Source organism: Chaetura pelagica, unplaced genomic scaffold, assembly GCF_000747805.2.
Source record: "Chaetura pelagica isolate M959 unplaced genomic scaffold, ChaPel_1.0 scaffold70, whole genome shotgun sequence".
NCBI lineage: Eukaryota > Metazoa > Chordata > Aves > Apodiformes > Apodidae > Chaetura > Chaetura pelagica.
In genome coordinates this window covers 945436-966982 of record NW_009952265.1, presented here as the reverse complement: position 1 = coordinate 966982, position 21547 = coordinate 945436, and the positions used below count along the sequence as shown (strand labels likewise).

The 21547-nt window shown below is 47.5% G+C and overlaps 1 protein-coding gene across 1 annotated transcript in view; it reads left to right on the top strand.

Moving 5' to 3' along the window:
* Positions 1 to 9987: 9987 nt before the first annotated feature.
* SMOC1 (SPARC related modular calcium binding 1) overlaps positions 9988 to 21547 on the top strand; it is a 157529-nt gene continuing 145969 nt past the window's right edge. The window contains exon 1 of the mRNA XM_010007721.1: positions 9988 to 10011. Within this exon, the coding sequence (XP_010006023.1) occupies positions 9988 to 10011 (24 nt within the window). The remainder of the gene's footprint in view (positions 10012 to 21547) is intronic.

Here is a 21547-nt window from a genome sequence, read left to right as displayed (position 1 = left end):
CTATCCTCAGCAAGTTTGTTGTTGATACCAAGCTGTGTGGTGTGGTTGACACCCTAGAGGGAAGGGATGCCATCCAGAGGGACCTTGACAGGCTGGAGAGGTGGGCCAGTGCGAACCTCATGAAGTTCAACAAGGCCAAGTGCAGGGTCCTGCACTTGGGTCAGCACAACCCCAGGCACAAATACAGGCTAGAGAGCAGTCCTGAGGAGAAGGATTTGAGGGTGGTGGTTGATGAGAAGATCAACATGAGCCACCAGTGTGTGCTGGAGCCCAGAGAGCAACTGCATCCTGGGCTGCACCAAAAGAAGTGTGGCCAGCAGGGCCAGGGAGGTGATTCTGCCCCTCTGCTCTGCTCTGGTGAGACCCCACCTGGAGTTCTGTGTACAGTTCTGGTGTAAAGAAAAAGCACAGAAAAGACATGGAGCTGTTGGAAAGGGTCCAGAGAAGGGCCATGAAGATGATCAAAGGCCTGGAGCACCTCTGCTATGAAGACAGGCTGAGAGAGTTGGGGCAGTTCAGCCTGGAGAACAAAAGGCTCAGAGGAGACCTTATAGCAGCCTTCCAGTACCTGAAGGGGCTACAGGAAAGCTGGGGAGGAGCTTTTCATCAGAGAGGGTAGTGACAGGACAAGGGGTAGTGGTTTTAAACTGAAAGGGGGTAGAATTAGGTTAGACATCAGGAAGAAATTCTTCACCATGAGGGTAGTAAGGCACTGGAACAGGTTGCCCAGGGAGGTTGTGGAAGCCCCCTCCTTGGAAGTGTTTAAAGCCAGGCTGGATGAGGCTTTGTGCAACTTGGTCTAGTGTGAGGTGTCCCTGCTCATAGCAGGAAGGTTGGAACCTGATGATCTTTCAGGTCACTTCCAACTTGAACCATTCTGTGGTTCTATGATTCTATGCTTGATGAATGTGAGGCATTAAAGGAGATATTGAAAAAAAACCCAACCCTGTATAAATGTTCACAGACTTAGTGTTGGAGCTGGAAATGAGCTGTGTCGTGGACTTTATTGTGGACAAAAAGGCTCATGTGCCCCGTTCACTGGTGAGGAGCTGAGGTCCAGTTGGCAGCTGGGATCATAATTTCTTCTGTGTTTTTACAGAATTTAACATAAGAAGAGCTCAGCCCAGTTGTTACCCAAAGACCATACTTCAGCAGACATGTCTGATAAGGGTAGAGGTGATTTAATTTGTGCCAGATTTCACATGATGTTGGCCCACCATCCAAGGCATTACCTTGGCTTCTGGTGCCCATATTTTGCTCAGGTAAGGTTTCTCACTGTACAGCTATGTGCTTGGCTAATGAATTTGCCCATTTCAGTGTGCTTTTGAGGCAATTTGCCCACCAGAGCCCTGTCCTCTGCTGGAGTGGAGAGTCAGGGAGCTGAAGAGGGAGGGCTTCTGCAGGGACAGTCACTCCGTGTCACGACTTGTTCCATCTGTGGCTCCCCCAGACCACAGGTTTGGTCCTGTCCATGCTCCTTTCTCGTCTGTCATCACCTGAAGCTGCAGCCCACTTAAATGGGATGCCCCTTCGGTTAGAATCTTAGTCTGATCTACTCTGTCATGGGAAAAGTTGTGTGTTTGGGATGGCGTTAGTGTTGGTTGTGTCTGAGCCTGCTGCAGTAGGGTCAGGGTCATAGCATCATAGAATGGTTTGAATTGGAAAGGACCTTTAAGACCATCTAATTCCAATCCCCTGCCATGGGCAGAGACACCTTCCACTAGATACGGTTGCTCAAAGCCCCGTCTAACCTGGCCTTGAACACTTCCAGGGATGGGGCTTCCACAACTTCCCTGGGCAACCTCTTTCACTTCTAGAAAGGGGTGATTCTTACCATTAGCAAACACAGGTTGCTGTGAATGTCTGGCCTCTGTGAGAGCTGCTAGGTTCCTTCTGAGGTTCCTTTAGCAGCCAGTGCCAGTGTCTCACCACCCTCACAGTAAAGTATTTCTTCCTAAGATATAATCTAAATCTCCCCTCTCCCAGTTTAAAGCCATTACCCCTTGTCCTATCACTACAAGCCTTTGTAAACAGTCCCTCCCCAGCTTTCCCGTAGCCCCTTCAGGTACTGGAAGGCTGCTGTAAGGTCTTCCCAGAGCCTTCTCTTCTCCAGGCTGAACAGCCCCAACTCCCTCAGCCTGTCTTCATAGCAGAGGTGCTCCAGCCCTCTGATCATCTTTGTGGCCCTCCTCTGGACTCACTCCAACAGCTCCAGGAGTGGTCTCACAAGAGCAGAGTAGAAGGGGAGAACTACGTCCTTTGACCTGCTGGCCACACTTCAGAAACAAGAACAAATACACCGGGGTTGCCTTGAGATGCAAACCACTCACCACTTGGTATGCAGCAGTCTGGGCACAAGCTGCCATGTACCATTGGCTAGGGCAGCTGTAGCCTGATGCCACTGCTGTGATGGCCACACTCCCCTCTCCTTCCCAAAGTGCCAGGTGCCATCTCCTTCCCCCCATGCCATCTCCACATTGGTGATGAGGTCCTGTCCTTCACTGCCAGGCCTTTGCTGTCTCCCTGCACCAGCAGAGCTGCTCTTAGTGCTCCTGAGCACAGGCATGAGTCAAAGATATTTTTATTTATTCTGATCTCATTTAGCATCCATCAGGCTTAACATTCTCATGGCTACCTTTGTATACAAATTTGTTTGATAGGAAAATAATTAATTTTGCAATTAAACTGTGCCCAGAACACATGATGTAAGAACACTCTGGATGGGCTGAATTAGTGCCTGCTGAGACACAGTGCCAGCATCTGTCTGGTTTAGTGAGACTTATTTTAAACAGCCTGAGGAGGGGACAGTGCACCCTCCTGTGATTTTACTGATGGCTTCTTCTCAGCTGGAGACCTGGAGGGAGCATGGCAGTGTCAGCTGGACCATGCTCTGGTTGGTCAGCAGTGAAAACTGAGCTAACTCTGGCACCTCTTCTCCCTTGTAGTGAAATGATTTTACATTGGAGCTTGCTGGCCAGGTGGGCATTGCATATGCCTCGAGGAGTGTGGGGAGCTCTGGAGAAGGGAAAGCTGTTCCAAAGAGCATGAGTGAAGCACTTCAGACAGAGAGGCCAACGTTTCAGTCCGTGACCTCTTCCTCCTAACTTCTTGAGCGAGACTTTCCACCAGCATCATGAAGTGCCAAAGGGCCTTGATGGCAGGGGAGGGTCCTGCCCCATCCTTCAGTGGTGGTGCTACTGCTCCACTTCTAGAAAGGGGTGATTCTTACCATTAGCAAACACAGGTTGCTGTGAATGTCTGGCCTCTGTGAGAGCTGCTAGGTTCCTTCTGAGGTTCCTTTAGCAGCCAGTGCAAGGTGGTGATATGTGTGAGAGGCTCTGTTTTCTCTTGGTGGGAAACAAGCTGCAGGTCTAGAGTAGAAGCCCCTCTGATGGTGGGAGGGGTATCCTGGCATGGGTCTAGGGGAGCACTGGGGGCTCCCTGCATTCCCAGGTACAGAGGGTGGTTCTGGCTTTTGCCACCCCCGCCTGCAGTAAGAGTGTCAGTGTGGTGCTGGAGCATGTTCATCTTGAGGTCAGATGCTTTTTGGAGGGAAGTTCACAAAAGGAAGAGTGATCATGTCTGTGATACTTGTTTTTCTCTGTGGGAAGGCTTATTATCTATTGTAGTAACTTGTTAACTATGTAATTGGTGGGTCCAGTTAATATAGACTGTTTCATTTCCTTAAGGACCAGATGTCAAAGAGCTTCATAAAAATTTGACAGCTGAAGTTCTCTTGGAACACTAGCACAATGCTGTTGGGCAGGCCAGCAGGACCTTTCTTAAGCCTGTATCTAGTTCACTTAGCCTTTACTATTGCTTTTAGCTTCATGGAAGTGATAAGCCTTGTCTGCTGTTCTTCTGACCTTTGCAAGGTGACTGTTCTGAAACTGCCGTGTTTTCTCTGGGTCAGGTGAGAAGACCCTTTAGCATGAGCTTGGGAGAGCTGATCTGGGCAGCAGAAGGTTCCCTAGTGGTTGCCCAGCTTCCAGCTGTGGATGCCACACACCTGTGAAGGGCAATTGCACCTTGAGCTGAAATAAGTGAGCTTCGTTTGTATCAAAGATAACATTTTTAAATAATTTCATTGGGTAGATTGTGCTTGAGTTCTAATTCTGTAGCTTTGAATTGTTCTCTCAGTGACATGAATTAGCCCTTCTTCCTACCTGAGGAATATAAAGATTTAAGAAAGGAGATAGCTAGGAAACTCGGAAGTAAGAAACAGAATGAGGAATAGCCAAGGATTACTGAAAGAGTTCAAGACCCTTAAGCAAACCCCAGGGGAGGACCAGAAGGCCTATGAAAAGGTGAATTTACCACTGGCTTTCCCCTCCTGTTGTCTCCCAAGCTCTCATCCAAAGGGCAGCCAAATTGCCTTGAAAAGGGAGAGAAAATCCCAGTCTCCTCGGTGGCTCTGCAGGCATCAGTGGCAGCAAAGCCCAGGTCCTGACACAAGACTGTCCTACTGTGAAGCCCATGGCTTTGCCTGGATCTTGTCTGCTCCTTTTGCACCCTTGCACCACTGACTGCCTTGATTGGAAGTGACCTTGTCTCTCTTCTCTCTTACTCTTGTGGTTACTCATGGGCTTTGCAGAGAAGGTGTAGCCTGTGTGTTTGAGAAGATGAGACATTTTTCTCTCCCACAGGCATGTTAAGGGCATTGAGAAGAGGACATGCTAGCTTGCTTAGCAGTGAAGATCTCCCTGAGAGGCAGAAATAGGTGCAGCAGCCACACTGCCCTTGTTCACGAGGCTCAGGACCAAGAAAGTCATTGAAGGGATGGCTGGGGTTGGTCTAGATCTTGATCTCTGCTTTATCACCATCTCCTCTGTGGGAAAAACAAGCAAATTTATGCCCCTCTTCCACCATCGTGCTGAAGTCCTGCTACATCCTGCCTGAACTGAGCCACTGGCCTTTCTGCATAGTGCAGATGGGCCTCGAAAAGTTCAAGAGAAATGTTGAAAACATTTTATTTGTGTACTCCACCCATCTGCCTTCATCTTTTGCAGTTCTTCTGGCCCACATGGGATGAGCTCTGCCAAAAGCAGCACCTCTGGGCAGCTGGACCCAGGCACCAAACATATTCCTTGTCCTGGATGTTTTGCTGAGTTTCTGGGCTGATGGAAACCTCATGACTTTGAGTTCCATTGATGCATTAGGCATCGTTGTCTTTCAGTTATTAGCATTCTTGTGGTCAGTTCCTGTGCTCAGGCTTGTCCAAGCACCAGGGCAATGGAGAGCCAAACCCAGAAGTGCAATGCTTTTGTCTTGCTTTAATTAGAGTGGGACAAAATTATTAGTGGCATGTTTTTATTTCCATTTGTTCATTCTGACAGCAACCAAAGGAAACCATTAGCTCTACGAGAGGATGTTTCAGCAAGTGTTACAGTAAACAAAGCTTACTGCAAAAAAGAGGATCACGTTCTCTTCAAGGCAGCAATCGATAATCAGGCAGTTACAAGCCAGATCCTTTCAAGAGGAACTATATAGTGAGTCTGCACTCACAGCCTTTCATCTTGGAGGATCACTGAGCTCTTCACTGGCTGATACATTTACCAGAGACAATCTGCCCCTTAACACAGGTATCCCTGTAAAGACATGTGGCAGTTATTTCAGAGCCTTCAGATACGAAATAAGTAGATTGGATGGCACTCACCTGCCCTTTTTGGGCAGTATGTTTCTGTATGGATCAGGCTAAAGATGGAAGGTCAGGCCTGGGTTTGACCTTGGATGATATTTTCCAACTTTCCCTGCCCCGTTAACTGCAGCAACCCCAAGCACACCTTGTGCTCTTGGAAGCTGTGTGCTCCTCTGGTTCCCTTAGCCCAGGACAGAAGCCTGAGTTTTGACTTTTCTGCAGCCCTGGACTGCAGACAACATCGCTCTGGGAGGCAAAGTGTCACTGAAGACCTGCTCTTCATGCTGGCCAATGAAGTACTTAAGTAATGTGATGTTTGATAAACTGGCAAAATATCTGCTAAAAGTGTTTTTGTGCTACACTGGAGAAAAATGCTAAGAGACATATATGCTGCAGGGTGTTCATTCTTGAGATCTCCAGTATTTCCTATTCTCCTCGTTTTAGAGTAAGTCTTTTGATCTTTGCTGTTTGCCCCAAAGCTGTGGGCATTAGGTGAGCTTCTCAACTTTATTTTATAATAAAAATGTAAAAGTTTGTAGCCCTTAGGGATTTGGAGAAAAAGTTTGAAAATGTGATCATAAAGTTCAAGAAACCAGGGTGCAATTAGGAGAAGCTCAAACATTTATAATTTTCTTTAAACTAGAACAAAACCCCTTGTGATTTTAAAGCTGTGACTCTCTGGAGTATGTGGGGTTGGCAGTGCTGGGAAGGATGCTTTTCTCTGCCCAGATCATGTTTTTCTAGTGGGAATTTTATTTACCAGCTACGTTAACCATTTCTGTCCCTCTTTCTTGGCTGGCCTCTCCTGCGGCTGAGGACCCCTCTCCGCCTCTGGGAGCTTGGGAAGGGCAGCTGGAGGAGGTGGTTGGCTGGGACTGCCCCAGTGGCAGACACCAGGCTGCCCTGCATGGATCCATCTGGCCACATGCTTCAGACTTGCCAGGCCACTCTTCCAAGGCCTCAAAGCCCACTGTCCTGCCAGGGAGAGACTTGGGGAGCTCCCCAGTGGCAAAAGCACCCCTTGTTCCCCACTAACTTGCAGCCGGGGCGCGTGGCTCCTCCTCTGTAAACCGACAGCTCTGCTTGGAGGAACATCCCCAGCCTGCAAAACTTGCTGCAGGGATGCACTTTCCTGAGGGCTCATGAAGGTGAGGGGCTCTTTCCTCTAGGGGTGTGTTTGCATGGCACGGTGGCTGTGTTTGCGTGGCACGGCAGGGAAAGGCACAGCGCTTTCCCAAAAACCCAGCTGGGACGCAGAGACAGCGCTGATCTCTTCCTTCTGTTTCTCCGGCCCTGAGCAGCTCTCCCTCAGGCACTGCTCCTATATTTTTAGAAAGGACAGTTTATGTTTTTCAGGGCTGGCTTTGCACGTCAGCAGCCGCTGCACAATGAACTCTCAGGGGCCCGTTTGTTTTGCAATCAAGGGTCACACTCCCTGACAGTGTTTCCCGCCATGTTGTCAGGGGTACCCAGGGCTCTGGCTGCTGCAAAATGGCAGCCTATTGTTTGGTGTCCCAAGCCCTGCTTGAAACCAGGTCCCCCCTGGACCCATTTTAATAGCTCATCGCTCTGATCTATTTATCCCCCAGTGCTTTCAGAGGGAGTGGGGAAGGGCTCGTTCTTGTTTTGGAGATCAATACAGCAACATGTAGCAATTAGCCCCTTTCTCTGTCTCCTTCAGTCCAGTCTGCAATACAGAAATTACGCTTTGGCCTGCTCAATCACAGATAGTTTGGAATGATAAGAAATAAACTATCAGTTTCTGGATAGAGCAGGGCAATGGTGAGCAGAGCTTTGCTCTGCAGCTGCAGGATGAGCACAGAGACTCGGGGAGCTGTTTGTCACCTTTTGTCAAAGAAGGTGGCAAGAGCACTAGGAAAGTTTAGAGGCTACAGCCTGGCTGGGCAAGGCCAGCCTGACTAGCTGGGCCTGGGGACCTTGACAACACCCCTTAAAAACTGCTCAGCTCCACCTCCTGCTGGCCCCGCCGTGTGCATCATGTACCCATAGTTGCCTACAAATGTAGTTTATTACAGGCAGCTTGTTTCTCCTCCCCCCCTGTTGCAAGCACCGGTGACTTGTGTGGTCACTGTGGAACACCTTTGGCTAACCTGTACCATCTCCAACTCAGTTTTCAGGGCTTTGAATGTTTTCACATTTTCCTAGCTGGGCTCAGTGCCCTTCCAAATCGTCAGCCTGATGCCTACCGTGCTGATTTATGTTCCCTGAGAAGCGCAATTGTAACTATTTCCATGAAGAGAGCCCTCAAAACTGTAAATGGCTCCGAAGTTGTGAAGAATGTCCCAGTCTGGGACTGCAGTGCCCCTAGCTCCCTAAGAATTTCCCTTCACGTTTTCCTGAATTGGGCTTTATCTGATGCTTCTGTTAGAACGGTGTGTTTACTTCCAGCACATGCCCGTGTGCGAGGGACACGACCTGCTTGCCCTGACTCGGTGCTCACACTTTCAGACTCCACCAGGACTCCTTTCTCCCACTAAGGCTTCTCCCCAGGGAAGCCCTCTTTTGGTTTGTCCTGTTCCTTCCTATACTTGCTCTTCCCCTTTGAAAACAAGCTCTCCAGAGCCCAGGATATGATCGCTGTTTATCTGGGCCTTGTTCAGGGGTTTGTCAGCAGAGAGGGCACGATTCTCACCTGGTTTTTGGGACAAGGCCCTTTATTTCAGGCACAAGCAAACCCTGGCTCGCACTTAGCACATGCGAGGTGCTGCACTCACCTACGGAGGTATATAAAGGGTAATGATAATGTTGCCCAGAAGGCTCACACATCAAAGGCCAGGGAGCAGTTAAAATGTATTACGAGCTGTTGGCAGGGATTGTGGGGGGTATTTGTGTATTGCTGCTTTGGACAGCCTGAGTAAATGAAAACCCTCTGGATTAATTGGTACACCAAAGAGGTTTGGAGGAAAATGGAGGCTGATGGAAAATGACAAACAAAGGAAAATACAGATAGCTGGGTGTGCTGACCTATGGCGGGGCACTGCTGATTAACTTGTGGCTCCCCACGGTGCCCTGAGAAGCTGGGGAGAGCTGGGGGTGCCCCACCAGCCCGGCACTTTGGTGGGAGCGGGCTGAGCCCCACGGGCAGCATCTGCAGCACTGCTATTCCAGCACAGCTGAGCGGATAGTTAGAGGTGAGACTTACCAGGTGTCTTGTGACACCTGGACACCACGGGACAAGAGTTTAATTATTTTTAATGATGTGGGGGGCTGGGGGAGGGAGGAGAGGCCGTGTGGTGCCTGGTGCCGCAGAGCAGTGGAAGCTGGGAACTTCGAGATCAGTTTGCACAGAGACCCCTGGCTGAATTGGATGATTACCAAAGCAGGGAATATTGAATGGTATGATCCCACCCTTTTCTAGAATACCCATATTCCAACTACTGTTACATGTTTTACTACTGATGCTTTAATTATACAAAAATGGCATCTAACCTAAGTGTTTCAGTGACAGCCAAACAAACACAAGTCATTCTGGCTCACTCACGTGCTAGTTGACTGGCTGGAGCAGAAGCACCACCTCTCCACACAGCATGGCCACACCAGCTAAATTGTTCCTTTGCAGACTCCCCGACTGGTGATCAGGGCATGGTATCTGTGCTGATGACAGCAGGCAACTGGCACTGACCTGGGGGTCTTTCACCCATCTGCACTAGGGCTGCATGTGCAGAGGGTCATCATCTGTTCTCTCTGAGTAGTGACTGGCTTCCCCAGTGGGTTTCCAGAAAAATTTCCCAAAAGCCAGCCTGCCACAGCTTGTGCTTGTGTCGGTGATCTCTTATCAGGACATCACATGGGTCATGCCATTGGGTACTTCCTGAGCCCCCCTGCCATGTCTTACCTAGTTATTGCTGTCTCTGGTCACTGAAAACTGATTGCAGTTGTCTACTGTTAGCTAAAGACTTAATGTTTGGGGTGATTTCCTATTCTGCCAGTTCCCTTGCAGCTCAACAGTTTGCTTCATTCCTGTACCCATCATCTTAATGCCATGCTTTCCATATTTGTCTTTTGCAGACTTGAAGGATCCTTCTCATAGGAAGAAAAGCACAGCAAGTGGTGTGCTTCTGGACACCTGCTGATTTGTAAGCTCTCTTTCTCCTCGCATTATCTGTTCAGTGCGTGGAAGAGGGGAAGGAAGCAGCTGCTCACACTGGCTTGTTCTCCCAGTGACTGTGCATGCTTCTCCTGGTGGCTGAGCAGGTGTGATGAAGATGGAAGGTAAAACAACATGGGGTGAGAACAAAATCCAGAGAGGCCTTTCCATACCCTTTCCTCAAATATACTTAGGAGATCATGCAAATAAGGAGTTGGCAGAAAGAGAGAGGAAAAGCGAGATGTATGCAGTAGTAGCTGTGCAGGTAAGTTCACTCACAGAATCATAGAATGGTTTGGGTTGGAAGGGACCTTAGAGATAACTTAGTTCCAACCCCTCTGCCATGAACAGCAGCACCTCCCTCTAGATCCGGTTGCTCAAAGCCCCATCCAACCTGGCCTTGAACACTTTCAGGGAGGATACAGCCACAAATTCCCTGGGCAATCTGTACCAGTGTCTCACCACCCTCCCAGTAAATAATATTTTCCTAATGTCTAACTTGAGTCTACTCTATTCCAGTTTAAAGCCCCTTGTCCTATAACTAAAAACCCTAGTAAAAAGCCCCTCCCCAGCTTTCCTGTAGGCCCCTCAGTTACTGGAAGGCTGCTATAAGGTCTCCCCAGAGCGTTCTCTTCTCCAGGCTGAACAGCCCCAACTCTCCCAGTCTCATGTCCTTGAAAGCTTGACTCCTGCTGACCCAAGTCTGACAGGCTTCCATCTTGTCTCCCAATTTGTTGTCACAGATGATTTAAAGCCCGGCTCAGCTTTGCAGCCTCTGTCACTACCCATCCCACTGTCCTCCGTCTCCCTCCTTCCATGGATGTCCCAGGAAAAGCCTTGTTTTCTGCTTGTGCCAGGGAGTGTTGTAGCAGGGTGGAAGAAGCACCAATCTTTTACACTTTTTTAATTTAGTGAGAGCATAAGAATGAGCATCACCAACTTACTTCTGGCATTTTCCTGAAAAATTCCTTGCTTCTCCCATAAATCTGAGACATATATAAATAATCTGATTTCAATCTTAAAGCTAGAGACCGGAATAATTTTTTAAATCTATTTTTAAAGCAAAGTGCATTGTAATTTATAATCTTAAACTGAAGTTTGTAAAGTGCTCTCATCTTTGAAAAAAGAGACCATTTCATTTTCGGAGACTAATGATGAAGTGTTTTCTAAAGGTGACTGAGCATAGCACAAAGAGCCCTAAATATATTTATTAGCTTATTAAACATAATGAATTGAATCTGGTTGCTAATATTAGCTATGCCTTTGCAAATAGCTTTTCATTAGCTAAACAGTTCCTTATCAACAGACAAAAATGGAAAATTAAAACATATACAGCCTACTGAATAATCATGTTATTTGTCAGACAAGCAGAAGAATCATCACTGAAGTGCTCTCCAAGTGCCAAATTGGGTAATGCACATAATTAGGCCCCGTTTGATTAGATATGTGCCTGTGGTAACAACCACATGCATGATCCATGTATTAGTACAGCCTTGAAGGAATCTTCAAGGGGGGTGATGGCAACAGAGCACATCTGAAGCCTCACTGGGGAGATTTTCAGAACATAACCTACATGCCAGTTTCTTCTGCTCCCGTGGTTAGTCTTTGTTTTATCTTCTTATATTTTATTATTAAAACAATGCATGCCTTGGTTCTCAAAGCTGATATACTACTTCCATGAAATGTCACTACACTTTTATCCCTAAAAGGAAGATCTCTTAATCTTCTGCATCACATTTTAAGGCCTGAAACCTTCCTATATTTAGGGATGCATCCCAGCAATTGGCAAGGCTGCTGCAAGCTGTTCCTAGGAGGTGGGAACAATCATCACCTGGAAGCCAGCCCATCTCGGATCCACTCTCCTCTTGCAGCCCAGGACAGTCCAGTGATGGATAAGGCCTTCTGGATGTTCTTTTAGGCTTTTTTCAGGAGCCTCGTGAAGAGACTGCAAGGTCTCAACAAGAAGACTGATTTTGCATCAGAACCAATCCTCTGAGAAAGCCTGCAAGCCCTGAGCCACTGCCAACCCACAGGGAATGAATCTGGAGGGTACTGTTTGGGTAACAGTGGAACCCAAGAGAGTTTGTTTAGCTGTAGATGCAATATGAATTGTTTCTACGGTTTATTTTTGCATGCTTAGAGGGTGAATGAATTATTAGGTTTTATTTATACCAAATGAAAGAAATATATCTCCTGGTGTAACAGTGTATGTCCAGGACCGATGGGAGTTGCTGCTCTTGCAGTAATGCCTACTGGCAAACACTTTAAAAGAAGATTTTCCCCCAATAAGGAAGTGGCCAAGATACAGAAATGTTCCCCCATACAAAGGCACTGGGGAAAGGCTGGTCTGTAGCAGGGAAACATAAGCAACATGTGCTGAGAGTCTGGCAGAAGAGGAGTGTGGACCCCCACTCATAGTCAGTTGGGTCCAGAGGGATAAAGTAGACATGGCTAGTGTGGCCATCCCACCTGTGCAGGAGAGCCATGGCATACCCGAGTGTGGACACCTCATTCCTTGGCATCACAGGACCCTGTCTGGGGTATATGGTGGAGAGGAGATCAACACTGAAAGACTGTTCAAAATAAATGCACAAAGATTATTTAGGATGTCTTTTAGCTTTTGGGAAAAAAAGAGTGCTATCCCAAGTGCATGGGAAATGCAGAACAGCTGGAAATCTTTGGCAGGGCACAGCACAGGGGAAGACTTTATTCCCTGCTTTGGCTGTCACCTGGTAGAATGTGAGGAGCACTTTCTCTAGGGGGCCAGTGACACAGGCAGTCACATTTGCATCCTTCAGCTGGGGGGCAAGAATACTGTAAGTGATGTCCACTCAGAGGTGTTGAACTGTCCCTAGACACAGTGTTAGGATTACACCTACTGAGGTGAAAATAGCCCTGTGGATCCACCTTGGGCATGCAGCACATGATTAGAAATGTGTGACTATGGATCTTGTCCATAATCCTCAGCAATACCAATTAAGCTCACTAGTCAAATTGTACTGAAGTTGTGAAATTCCTGCAACCCTCCCTCTTCTCTTTCAGTAAGTGCTGCTTTTAGCATTGCTCCCCAAAGTAGGGGATTATTCAAACCAGTTCCTCACTATTCACTTTGACACTATGAGGTCTGAAATGGGTTAGACGAAACCCTATGTCTGCCCTGTCTGAGAGTGGGAGGACTCTAACAGGAACTGGAATATGTGTGAACCCTGCAGTGACACGAGTGATGGCTGTGCCAATCCTAAACACCCTGTTTTTAGGGTAGCTTGTGGACAGCCAGTGCTTGTGTTTGACAGTGCACTTGTACAGGATCCAAGACTTGGGACCTGCTTAAGCTCAAGGGCATCCTCTGGCAGTGGGACTGGAGGTCTGGCTGCTGTATGGGTGGTGAAACCAGTCTGGAGAGAGGTCTGGGGGTGCCCCTGAGAGCTGCAGTGGATATACTGAGTGAGGGTGCTTGTGCACATAGGTGTGTACAGGCAATGTTGGTCCCTCCTGTGGTAAACAGCTCTAGGCAGAGCTATGTGAAATTTTGAATTTCTGCTTCTGTTTTCCAGAATGGAACAAAATGAAGAAAAAAAAAAAAAAAGGGGGGGGAAAATGGTTTCCTGGAATTAAACCAGTCATGTTCAGAAATGTTTCCGTGTTCTGTTTTGATATTTTTTGGATCAAAGTGAAGCATTTTGACGTTTCTGAGGTAGGAATGTTTTGTTTCAATTTGTTGAACTGACATGAAATGTTTCATTTCAAGTCTGTTTAACATTAAAGTAGGCAGTGCTTTTCCTTGGGTTTGGGTCCCATTCTCTCCTCTGGGCTGTGCTCCCTGGGACCTCTGCCCAGCTCCCATAAAGCTTGGGCAAGGTCCATGTCGTTCTCAGTAAATACAGCTCAGCCACAAGCCCCACACACAGAAAAGAAGAGAAGCCTTTTCGAGAAAGTTCATTTTGGTGCTGAATGCAACTAAAATGAAAAATTTGGGGGGCAGCTGAAGTAAAGCACCCGGTTCCAGTTCACCTCCAACAAAACATGATTTCTTGTCAGCAGCATCCCTGTCTTCCCACAGGCACTTTTTTTGTTGCAGAAGCTGTTTTCTGATCAAAAAAGGAGATCTCCCAGTGAGTGCCTGCATAGGTATTGACATGTTCTACACAAATAAGCTCCCCAAGAGCTGCAGACTGGTCCCCTGGGCTTAGTGGTGAAGCTGTCCTTTAGTGTCAGTCGAGTGGATTCCCCAACAAGCTAAAGCCCCCTGCTCGCCTGTGCAGGGGCTGACTGAAGCCAGGGCAGCTTCTCACTTGGCTGTCCCCAAGGAGCGTGATGGGGCTGCAGCAGGAACAGGAGTTTCTCCAAGGACCTCAGCAGACTGCTCCTTTCTGGAAGAAGCTGTTGCATTTTCCTGGGATTTCTGATTAATTTTACCTAAAAATAATTTCAAAATTGCTTTGGTTCATTCTCAACAACTCTCAATAGGATCAGAAAGAAACTTCTATTTACTGTGGGGGATAATGGAATCCCCCTCCTTCCCCCTTTCCTGGGCAAGAGCTTCAAAAGATCTCTGATTTTGCTCACCAATCAAGCAATCTCATTTGCAAAACAACTGCAAGGGCCCTTCGAAAGCAGAGGGCCGGGTCCTTTGTCACATAGTCCCTTTTGGTGACACAAAGGAACCATAAAGGTGATGGAGCTGCAGCCTGGACAGCCGTATTTCCTGGACTGTGCAGGCTAGCCTTCCTTCCCACCCTCACCCCCCTGCTGGAATTTCAGACCTTGAGCCTAAGGATTATGCAGGGCTCGAGCCCAAGGAGAACAAGGTGCATTGCAACTATTCTTAACTCCCAAAAATTATTCCTGTCTTGGCTTTGAAATCTGAACCAGGGTTAATTTCTCTCCCCCTTCCCCCAGTCTGTTTCCTCTCCTCTTTCATGTACCTATTTGCATAGACTGTCATCGTAAGAATCTCCATTAAAATTGAAAGCCTCCTTCCTGCATGTCACCTCTCGCAGCCCCTTCCGCTTGCCCTGCGTGACTTTTGGAGGGCTGGGGAGCAAAGGTCCCCAGCCAGCATCGCCTCCCCAGCCCTGCATTCCCCCTGCCCCACTCCTGCTCCTCTGTTGCTATGGTAACATCTATCAGCTTGGGAGTGCCAGAGAAAAAGAACAGAGAATTATCTTAATTATTTAATGATTTATTAATATCTGTTTATAGAGTGCTTCGAAACTGTGCGTCCTTCTGTAACTTGTTTATTAACTGGGCAAGTGGTATAGTTTGCTGGACATCCTTCACTCTCATTGGTTTCAGTGGGAGGAAAGGGTGGTGGGCACCTTATAGGATTTGTGATAATTAGAATATTAAGAGTGCTAATAGTTCTGCTTCAGGAAAATAATTTAACCATGAGCACTCTCTTCAAGGTTTTGTAGGCAGGGCTGCTGCCAGCACCTGTCACTAGGGTTGCTCAAATACCTCCCTGATGAAGGCCTGTGTTCAGCTGGCTTTTGGCAGATTTCACCCACCTGGAAAGAAGGGTCAGGCTTGCCTCTCCTTGAGGCTGGATGAAGCCTGGGAGAGTGTTTGCAGCTGGTGGTGCAGCGTGGCTGGCTGGTAGAAGGAGGCTTCTGGCTCGGCTGCTCCTCTCCTGCTGAGTGATGTTGCTTTTGTCAGGAGGCCATGGAAGCTGTTGCTAAAATTTGTGTGCTCTGTGCCTGTAGTGTCAGGTTGGAAGGACTGTGCAAGCAGGCTGTGCTGGCCTGGTGAGGAGGTATGGAAGCACAGGGACGGTGCTGGTGCCATGCCTGCTGCTCTGCTCTTGCCTCCAGTTGAGGAAGATAACTAGACCTACTTCTGCTGCTGATGCTGGTTGTGAATCCTGATCTCTGACCCAGGCAACTGGCTGAAGATGACCTGCCTCTGCTTCTTCCAGCCCTGAGGACCTTCTTCAGACTCTGTAAACTGTGAGTGAGCAAGATCAGCCAATGCCCTTTCCCTGGCACCAGGCCTCTCTCTGGCTTCCTCCCTCTCCTGCTAACAAGCTGAGACTGTCCTAGAGAGGGATGCAAGGTAAATGCAGACTGACTGCCTGGAAAGCTCCACTTCGCAAAGTGGAGAGTCTGTGACATGCAACACGCTGCCCTGTGTGATTCAGAAATGAGACTTACACTCTGAAGGACTTTGGTCTGAGCTAGCAGGGACCTTAGAGACCTGTTGGGCTGGTGTGACCTCAGTGTCGAGCCCAACTATCCTGTAGGTGTTGGCAATGGGAAGGGCTGATGCGGTAGGATACAGGCAGCTGCCAAAAGCTGGTGGTTTCTGAGAAAGGTGGCTCTTCTTCTGAATAATACCTGCAGGACCACCATGGCTGCTGTGATGGAGGATGGTTGGGAGGGTGAAAACTATAGCTGGTGCTCTTGGAGGGGCTGTTTTCCTCAGGTACTGCTGTGTACAAAGCATGACAGACCTGTGATGCCAGGAGATGGGTGTTGATCAGGTATGTGATGAGCACAACTGCCTAGTTTTTAAGCAGAAGCACAGAATGAATAAGGGGACTTGCAAAACAAAGCAGGTTTGCCTTGGATTCACATGGGTACTTGGGATGTATCAAAACCTTACTGATTTCAAAGATTCTTGGTCTTCTCAGTCTCTGTGAATCTATTTGCTGTAGAGTAGTCATCCCTCCCATAAAGATGCCTTCACATGTGGCAGCCACCTTCCTAGTTTGTTTATGGGACTTCATCACGGATTGCCATGGAAAAATCTATGCTCCAACTGAAGACAGCAATAGCAGGATTAGGTTGTTACTCCATAGTGGTTCAGCACTAGAGGGGGATGTAGCATGTGCTTTCCAGCACATTTTGCATGTACATTCAACAATATTTTACAACAGTATTTATGAGGAGGCTGCTTTTTTAATTGCTGACATGATTTTTCTCTTTGCAGGGGCAATTTTCTTGCATAGGATAAAAATCAGAGAGCCCGCGATTATCCAAGCCTTAAAAGATTGTGCTTGTGGCCAATGAATTTTGTCACATTTAATATGTGTCTTGGACACTGGGGCCTCAAAACTAAAGGCAATTCTCAGGTCTTTTTTTTCTATCTGACATGAGCAAGCAGCAAATAGAAGTTGTTCTTTAGTTTGGCCACAGGTGTAGTCCAGGCTGCTGATGGGAAGGCTCTGAGCTCTGCCCTTCTTGCATTGGGGACACCTTGTGTGCTGTGCCTGGAAGGCTGCAGTCTGACTGTGGTACTGTCCTGAATTAAGGCATAAAGTCAAATCCACTTGACTGGAAGCGCTGCACGTTTCTGTTCTGAGCAACTAAAAAAAAAAAAAAAGGGCTCTTTGGCTTCACAGACATCCCAGTAATAAAAAACAGTCGTCCACTTCACACACAAGCAGAACACTTTGCAAAAAATGCTGCTGCCTTGTGGGGGTTTTGCAAGAGATGGTCCAATTTCCATTCTCTTAATATCCAGTGGTCCCTTCCCATTCTATGTTTCACTCCACAGTGCAGGAGCATGGGCAGGTGACTTGCTAGCCCATTAGCCCAGGGAATTTCTCCTGGTGTGTTTGGGTCTGGTATCTTGGGAGAAGAGCAGTTTGGCTGGTGTATGCCACATGTATGAGCAAACACAGCTGTGCAGGCAAAGCACTGCTGGGCTGTGGCAGAAAGTGGGAATGCCACTTGCTGAAGAAAGCCTGTATTCAGAGCAGCAGGTACAGACTCTCACAGATCCAAATGTTGCCAGTTTGCTCCCCACATGGGAGACCTTCGTGCGCAGCCCTGTGCCCTCCTCTGTTCCTTGTACCCTGGACACTGCGCAGGGCTGTGGTTCCCACCTGGTGCTGAAGGCAACGTCGGCTGGCCAGAAAAGATGTCCCCATTCACATTTCCACACAGAAACTTTTCTTCCCCTACTTTTAGTGCCTGTAATTACCTCTTTACTCCAGTGCCAGCAATCTTCCATCAGGCATCGTTATTAATGGAGAGAAAAGGGAAGGGGAAGGAGGGAGGGAGAGAGAGAGTGCCACAAAACTTAATTTAATCGCAGCACCCCATGCTCAATTTAACAGACACAACAGCTCAGAATGGGGTACCCTGTGCAATGGGAGGGCAGGCAGTGGAGCGTCCCTGGAAAGAATTAATTGTGGATGACAATGTGTAAACAGCACAGATGAATAGGGCACGCAGGTGTGAGGCACCGGGGCCATCCCGGGGACTTTTTCACACGAATTTCAGCTCCTTCACTGCTGACCTGCTCCCGAAAATGTGATTAGTGTCGGCGTTGGGAAACCATTCAGGGTGTCAGGATTTGGCACATATTAACTAGCCCTGGGGGAGAGGGGAGGGAGCGTATGGGGGCTATGAAAGGAGGAAGTCTGGCGGACAAGGGGATTGTTAAAGGGCCAGAAAATCCTCATTGCTCTGAGGTGCCCTTGCTGCTTTGAGGAAAATGGAAGAGAGCCGGAGCAGACTAGAACTCTGAGGCTTCCTAGCCCTAGCTGAGCTTTGTGGAAAACAAGGCATTGCATCGTGGGATGTTTTTCTCTGTGTGTCCATCATAAATATTGATGATGTTCATATTACTGACTTTTTCTTGGCTGTGGCTTTCATGGTTCTAGACACTTCAGCTTGAGAGATAAACAGTCAAAACAAGCAGGAAAATTAATGACACAGCGGCACCAAGAACAGGAAATAACTCCTGGGTAACATATGGATGTTATTCAGCGTGCAAAAATCCCCCTTCATCAATATATACTCTCTATATAAGCTGATACATACAGACAGGGGGTTTTATCATGGGCCAAATTCACCAAGTGGGAGGCTAGATGCTCCTAAATTATGTACCCCCTGCCAGCCTGGGCCTTTACATCCAAAGCAAGGATTTAAGTCCAAAGAGCAGGTGAGGTTACTGTTTTGTTTTTTTTCCTGCTCAGGAGAATGATGGGAAGGGAAGGACAGAGCTTGATGAAGACTACTGTGAGTACCAGCCTCTGCTGAACTCTGTTATGCTCTTTCTCCCTTGCTGGGAGCCCTTTCCCTATCTGTCTTGTACCTTGGACAGTGTGGCATGGATGCTGTGCAGATCCCTCCTGAGTTACCCAGCTTTGCACTCCCTAGACAGCTGCAGCCATCTGTACTGGTATTGCCACCAGGACTAGTTTGGCAGCACTGACAGCTGTGTGGGAAGCAGGGTGGACCAGCCCCTTGCTAAGGGGGCTTTTAGCTTGGAGAGGCATGAAATGTCAGCACAGAAACCATGAAGTCAAATAAACCCAATAGAAGTCCCATCTCAAATTCAGAGTTGAACTTAGTTAATCACTGTTGGAAAATTCACTACTTACTTAGCTCAGTAACCTTCACATATGTGATAGTCTAGTCAAGCATCCTTCTGTGAAATATCTGGTGGTGGCTATCACTGCTTTGAAGAGGTGTTGTGGCATTGAGGTCACATGGGGAAATACCTTTCTTCCTATGAACTGTGCATGATAGTTCTTTTAAAAATAATCGAAAATAACATATATTTTACTTAAATAATTCTGTAATGTCTGTGCTTGCCAAGGTGAATGTGATGTTTTGCAGAAGAGTGAAGTAGTCTTGTTGCCCCAAACAAGACTCTGGCTTTCTGCAGTTTCCAGGAAAGGGAGCTGCAGTTGCTGCATATTGCTGTTTCCCAGCATCTGAGTTCTATGCAGAGGTGCATGTCCCTCGACAGCTGCTGCTTTAAAAGCATCACTCCACTCCCTCCGGCCTCTTTGCATAGAGTCATTATTTCAAGAGGCATTTGCTCATCTTTCCAATTTTTATTTTCATTGTGAGTAATGTGCTAGACATCTCAGTGGCTACACAGCTGGTAATTTACCCACTGGAAGGGAGACAACTGCAGGAGCCAAGGAGATCAGCTCCATCCCCAGACCTCTGGCCAGACCAAGGGACTATGACAAGCAATGAAGTCCATCTCTAGGCAGGCACTGTGTACCCCTCCATATGAGCTAACTGTACTTTAAATGATACACCAACAAATACTTGTTTCTCAGAAAGGCTGTAATACTTCATCAGCTAGAGGACCCAGCAAATGCTCTTCATTTGAACTTACAGTTGGATTACTGGATCTTCACTTACACTGCATTTAAGCTTCTTCGATCTATCCATTCCCCTGCCATAACTCCCTGTGGGGAGTTTTCCTTGGGGCCACCCCATCACGACAGTGCTGAAGCCCTAAGGCACTCTGGCTCAGAGCTGCCTGGATAGCAGGGCACTGCTGGTTTGTTCCTAGACCTTGGTCCCAGCTGAAGGGCCTGGTGCCATGCCACCAGCACCAGCTCTGCTCGTGTTTGTCTGCTGACACTTGAGCTAAAATGCTGATTCTTCATTACTTCCTACATTTTTTTGGCAAGAACTTGCTTTACAGCCACCAGCTGCCATAGCACCCAGGAAGGCTATGCTGAGTTGCTGTAGTTCAAGCATGGAGGATATGGGGCTAATGGAAGGTCAATAATTTGCAGACAGTGAAAATGGGACAGCTGAAGAAAGTACAGATGTGGCTCTCCAATCAGTTGTGTTAAATTTAAGACCACAGCTCTACCTCAAATTTTTATAGGATCTTCAAACCACTCTAGACTGATCCTGAATATGAAATACGCTCCTATGGTAACAAATCCACCTTTCTTGTAGGACCTCCAAACAGTGTAGACGTTCTCAGGCTTCCTGAGGTATCAGTTGAAGGAGAGACTGAAACGTTTTTAAATCTTACATGGATGTGCCTCTTCTCCAGCCAGCTCCACTGGTAGTACTTAGCATGGGATCAGCACCTGAGCAGGGTGGTGGTGAAGGGTCTGGGCTGCTGGGCATTGTGACCTTTGCAAAGGTGCTGATCGGGTTGAGTTGCAGGTGGGAAGATCTGCTGCCCTCCTAGGCTGCAGAAAGCCTTGCATACAAACTCATCGTGGCTGTGAATTGAGTGGTGGACTTAGCTGCAAAAATCTGAACAGTTTAAATCAGAACTCCTGATGGTATTCCTAAATCATCGTGCAGTTAATGCTGTTCCTCTTCACACTGCTTTTTCCTGACATTAGCAGCCCTTTTACAAATCTATCAGCTTGTTGACTGAACTTAGACCCACATGCCTCCTGAGCCACACCTTCAGATCTGTCCCATTGGTTAAGCAGGAGAAGAGTCCTGCTCTGGAAGCAAATGTCACTGGAAATGAACTTGTCTGCCTGACATTTCTCTTTTATGTGACGGGAGATAGACATGACAAAAGGAGAAACCTACCCTTCCCCCAAACCAAGGCAATGATATTGAAAAATCTCTTTCATAATGGGGAAAAAGACCCTGGGGTGTCCAAAAGGGATGTTGCTTACAATTAAATAACAAGGCAACTGGGTAAGTAGTTCAAATTGTAGAGAATTCTTTATGGTGGTTCACTTTGCTAGCTGTACTAAAGGTCCCCATCTTTCTCTTACTTTCTCATAAACACTGCTTTAGTGGATATTTGTTATCATATTTGATGAATTTGATGATATACTGAGTTGAGCTTTGCACATGTTTCTGGTCTGCAGGAGAGCTTCTCTTGCAGGGAAATATTTGGCTTCTCTCAGCCCCCTGCCAGTGTCTTGGCAACACTGGAGTTTTCCAAAGTGCTCTTAGATACAGCATTGGAGTAACTTGCTCTTCTTGTACTGGGGCTGGAGGAAAAATTGCCTTCAGCAGATGTTATGGCAATGGGCAAGGAACCAGGAGCTCTGGAGTGACAGAGAACAGTCTGCCCTGGGGAGGAAAAGCTGAAACTCTGGGTGCTGAGAACTATTGGCT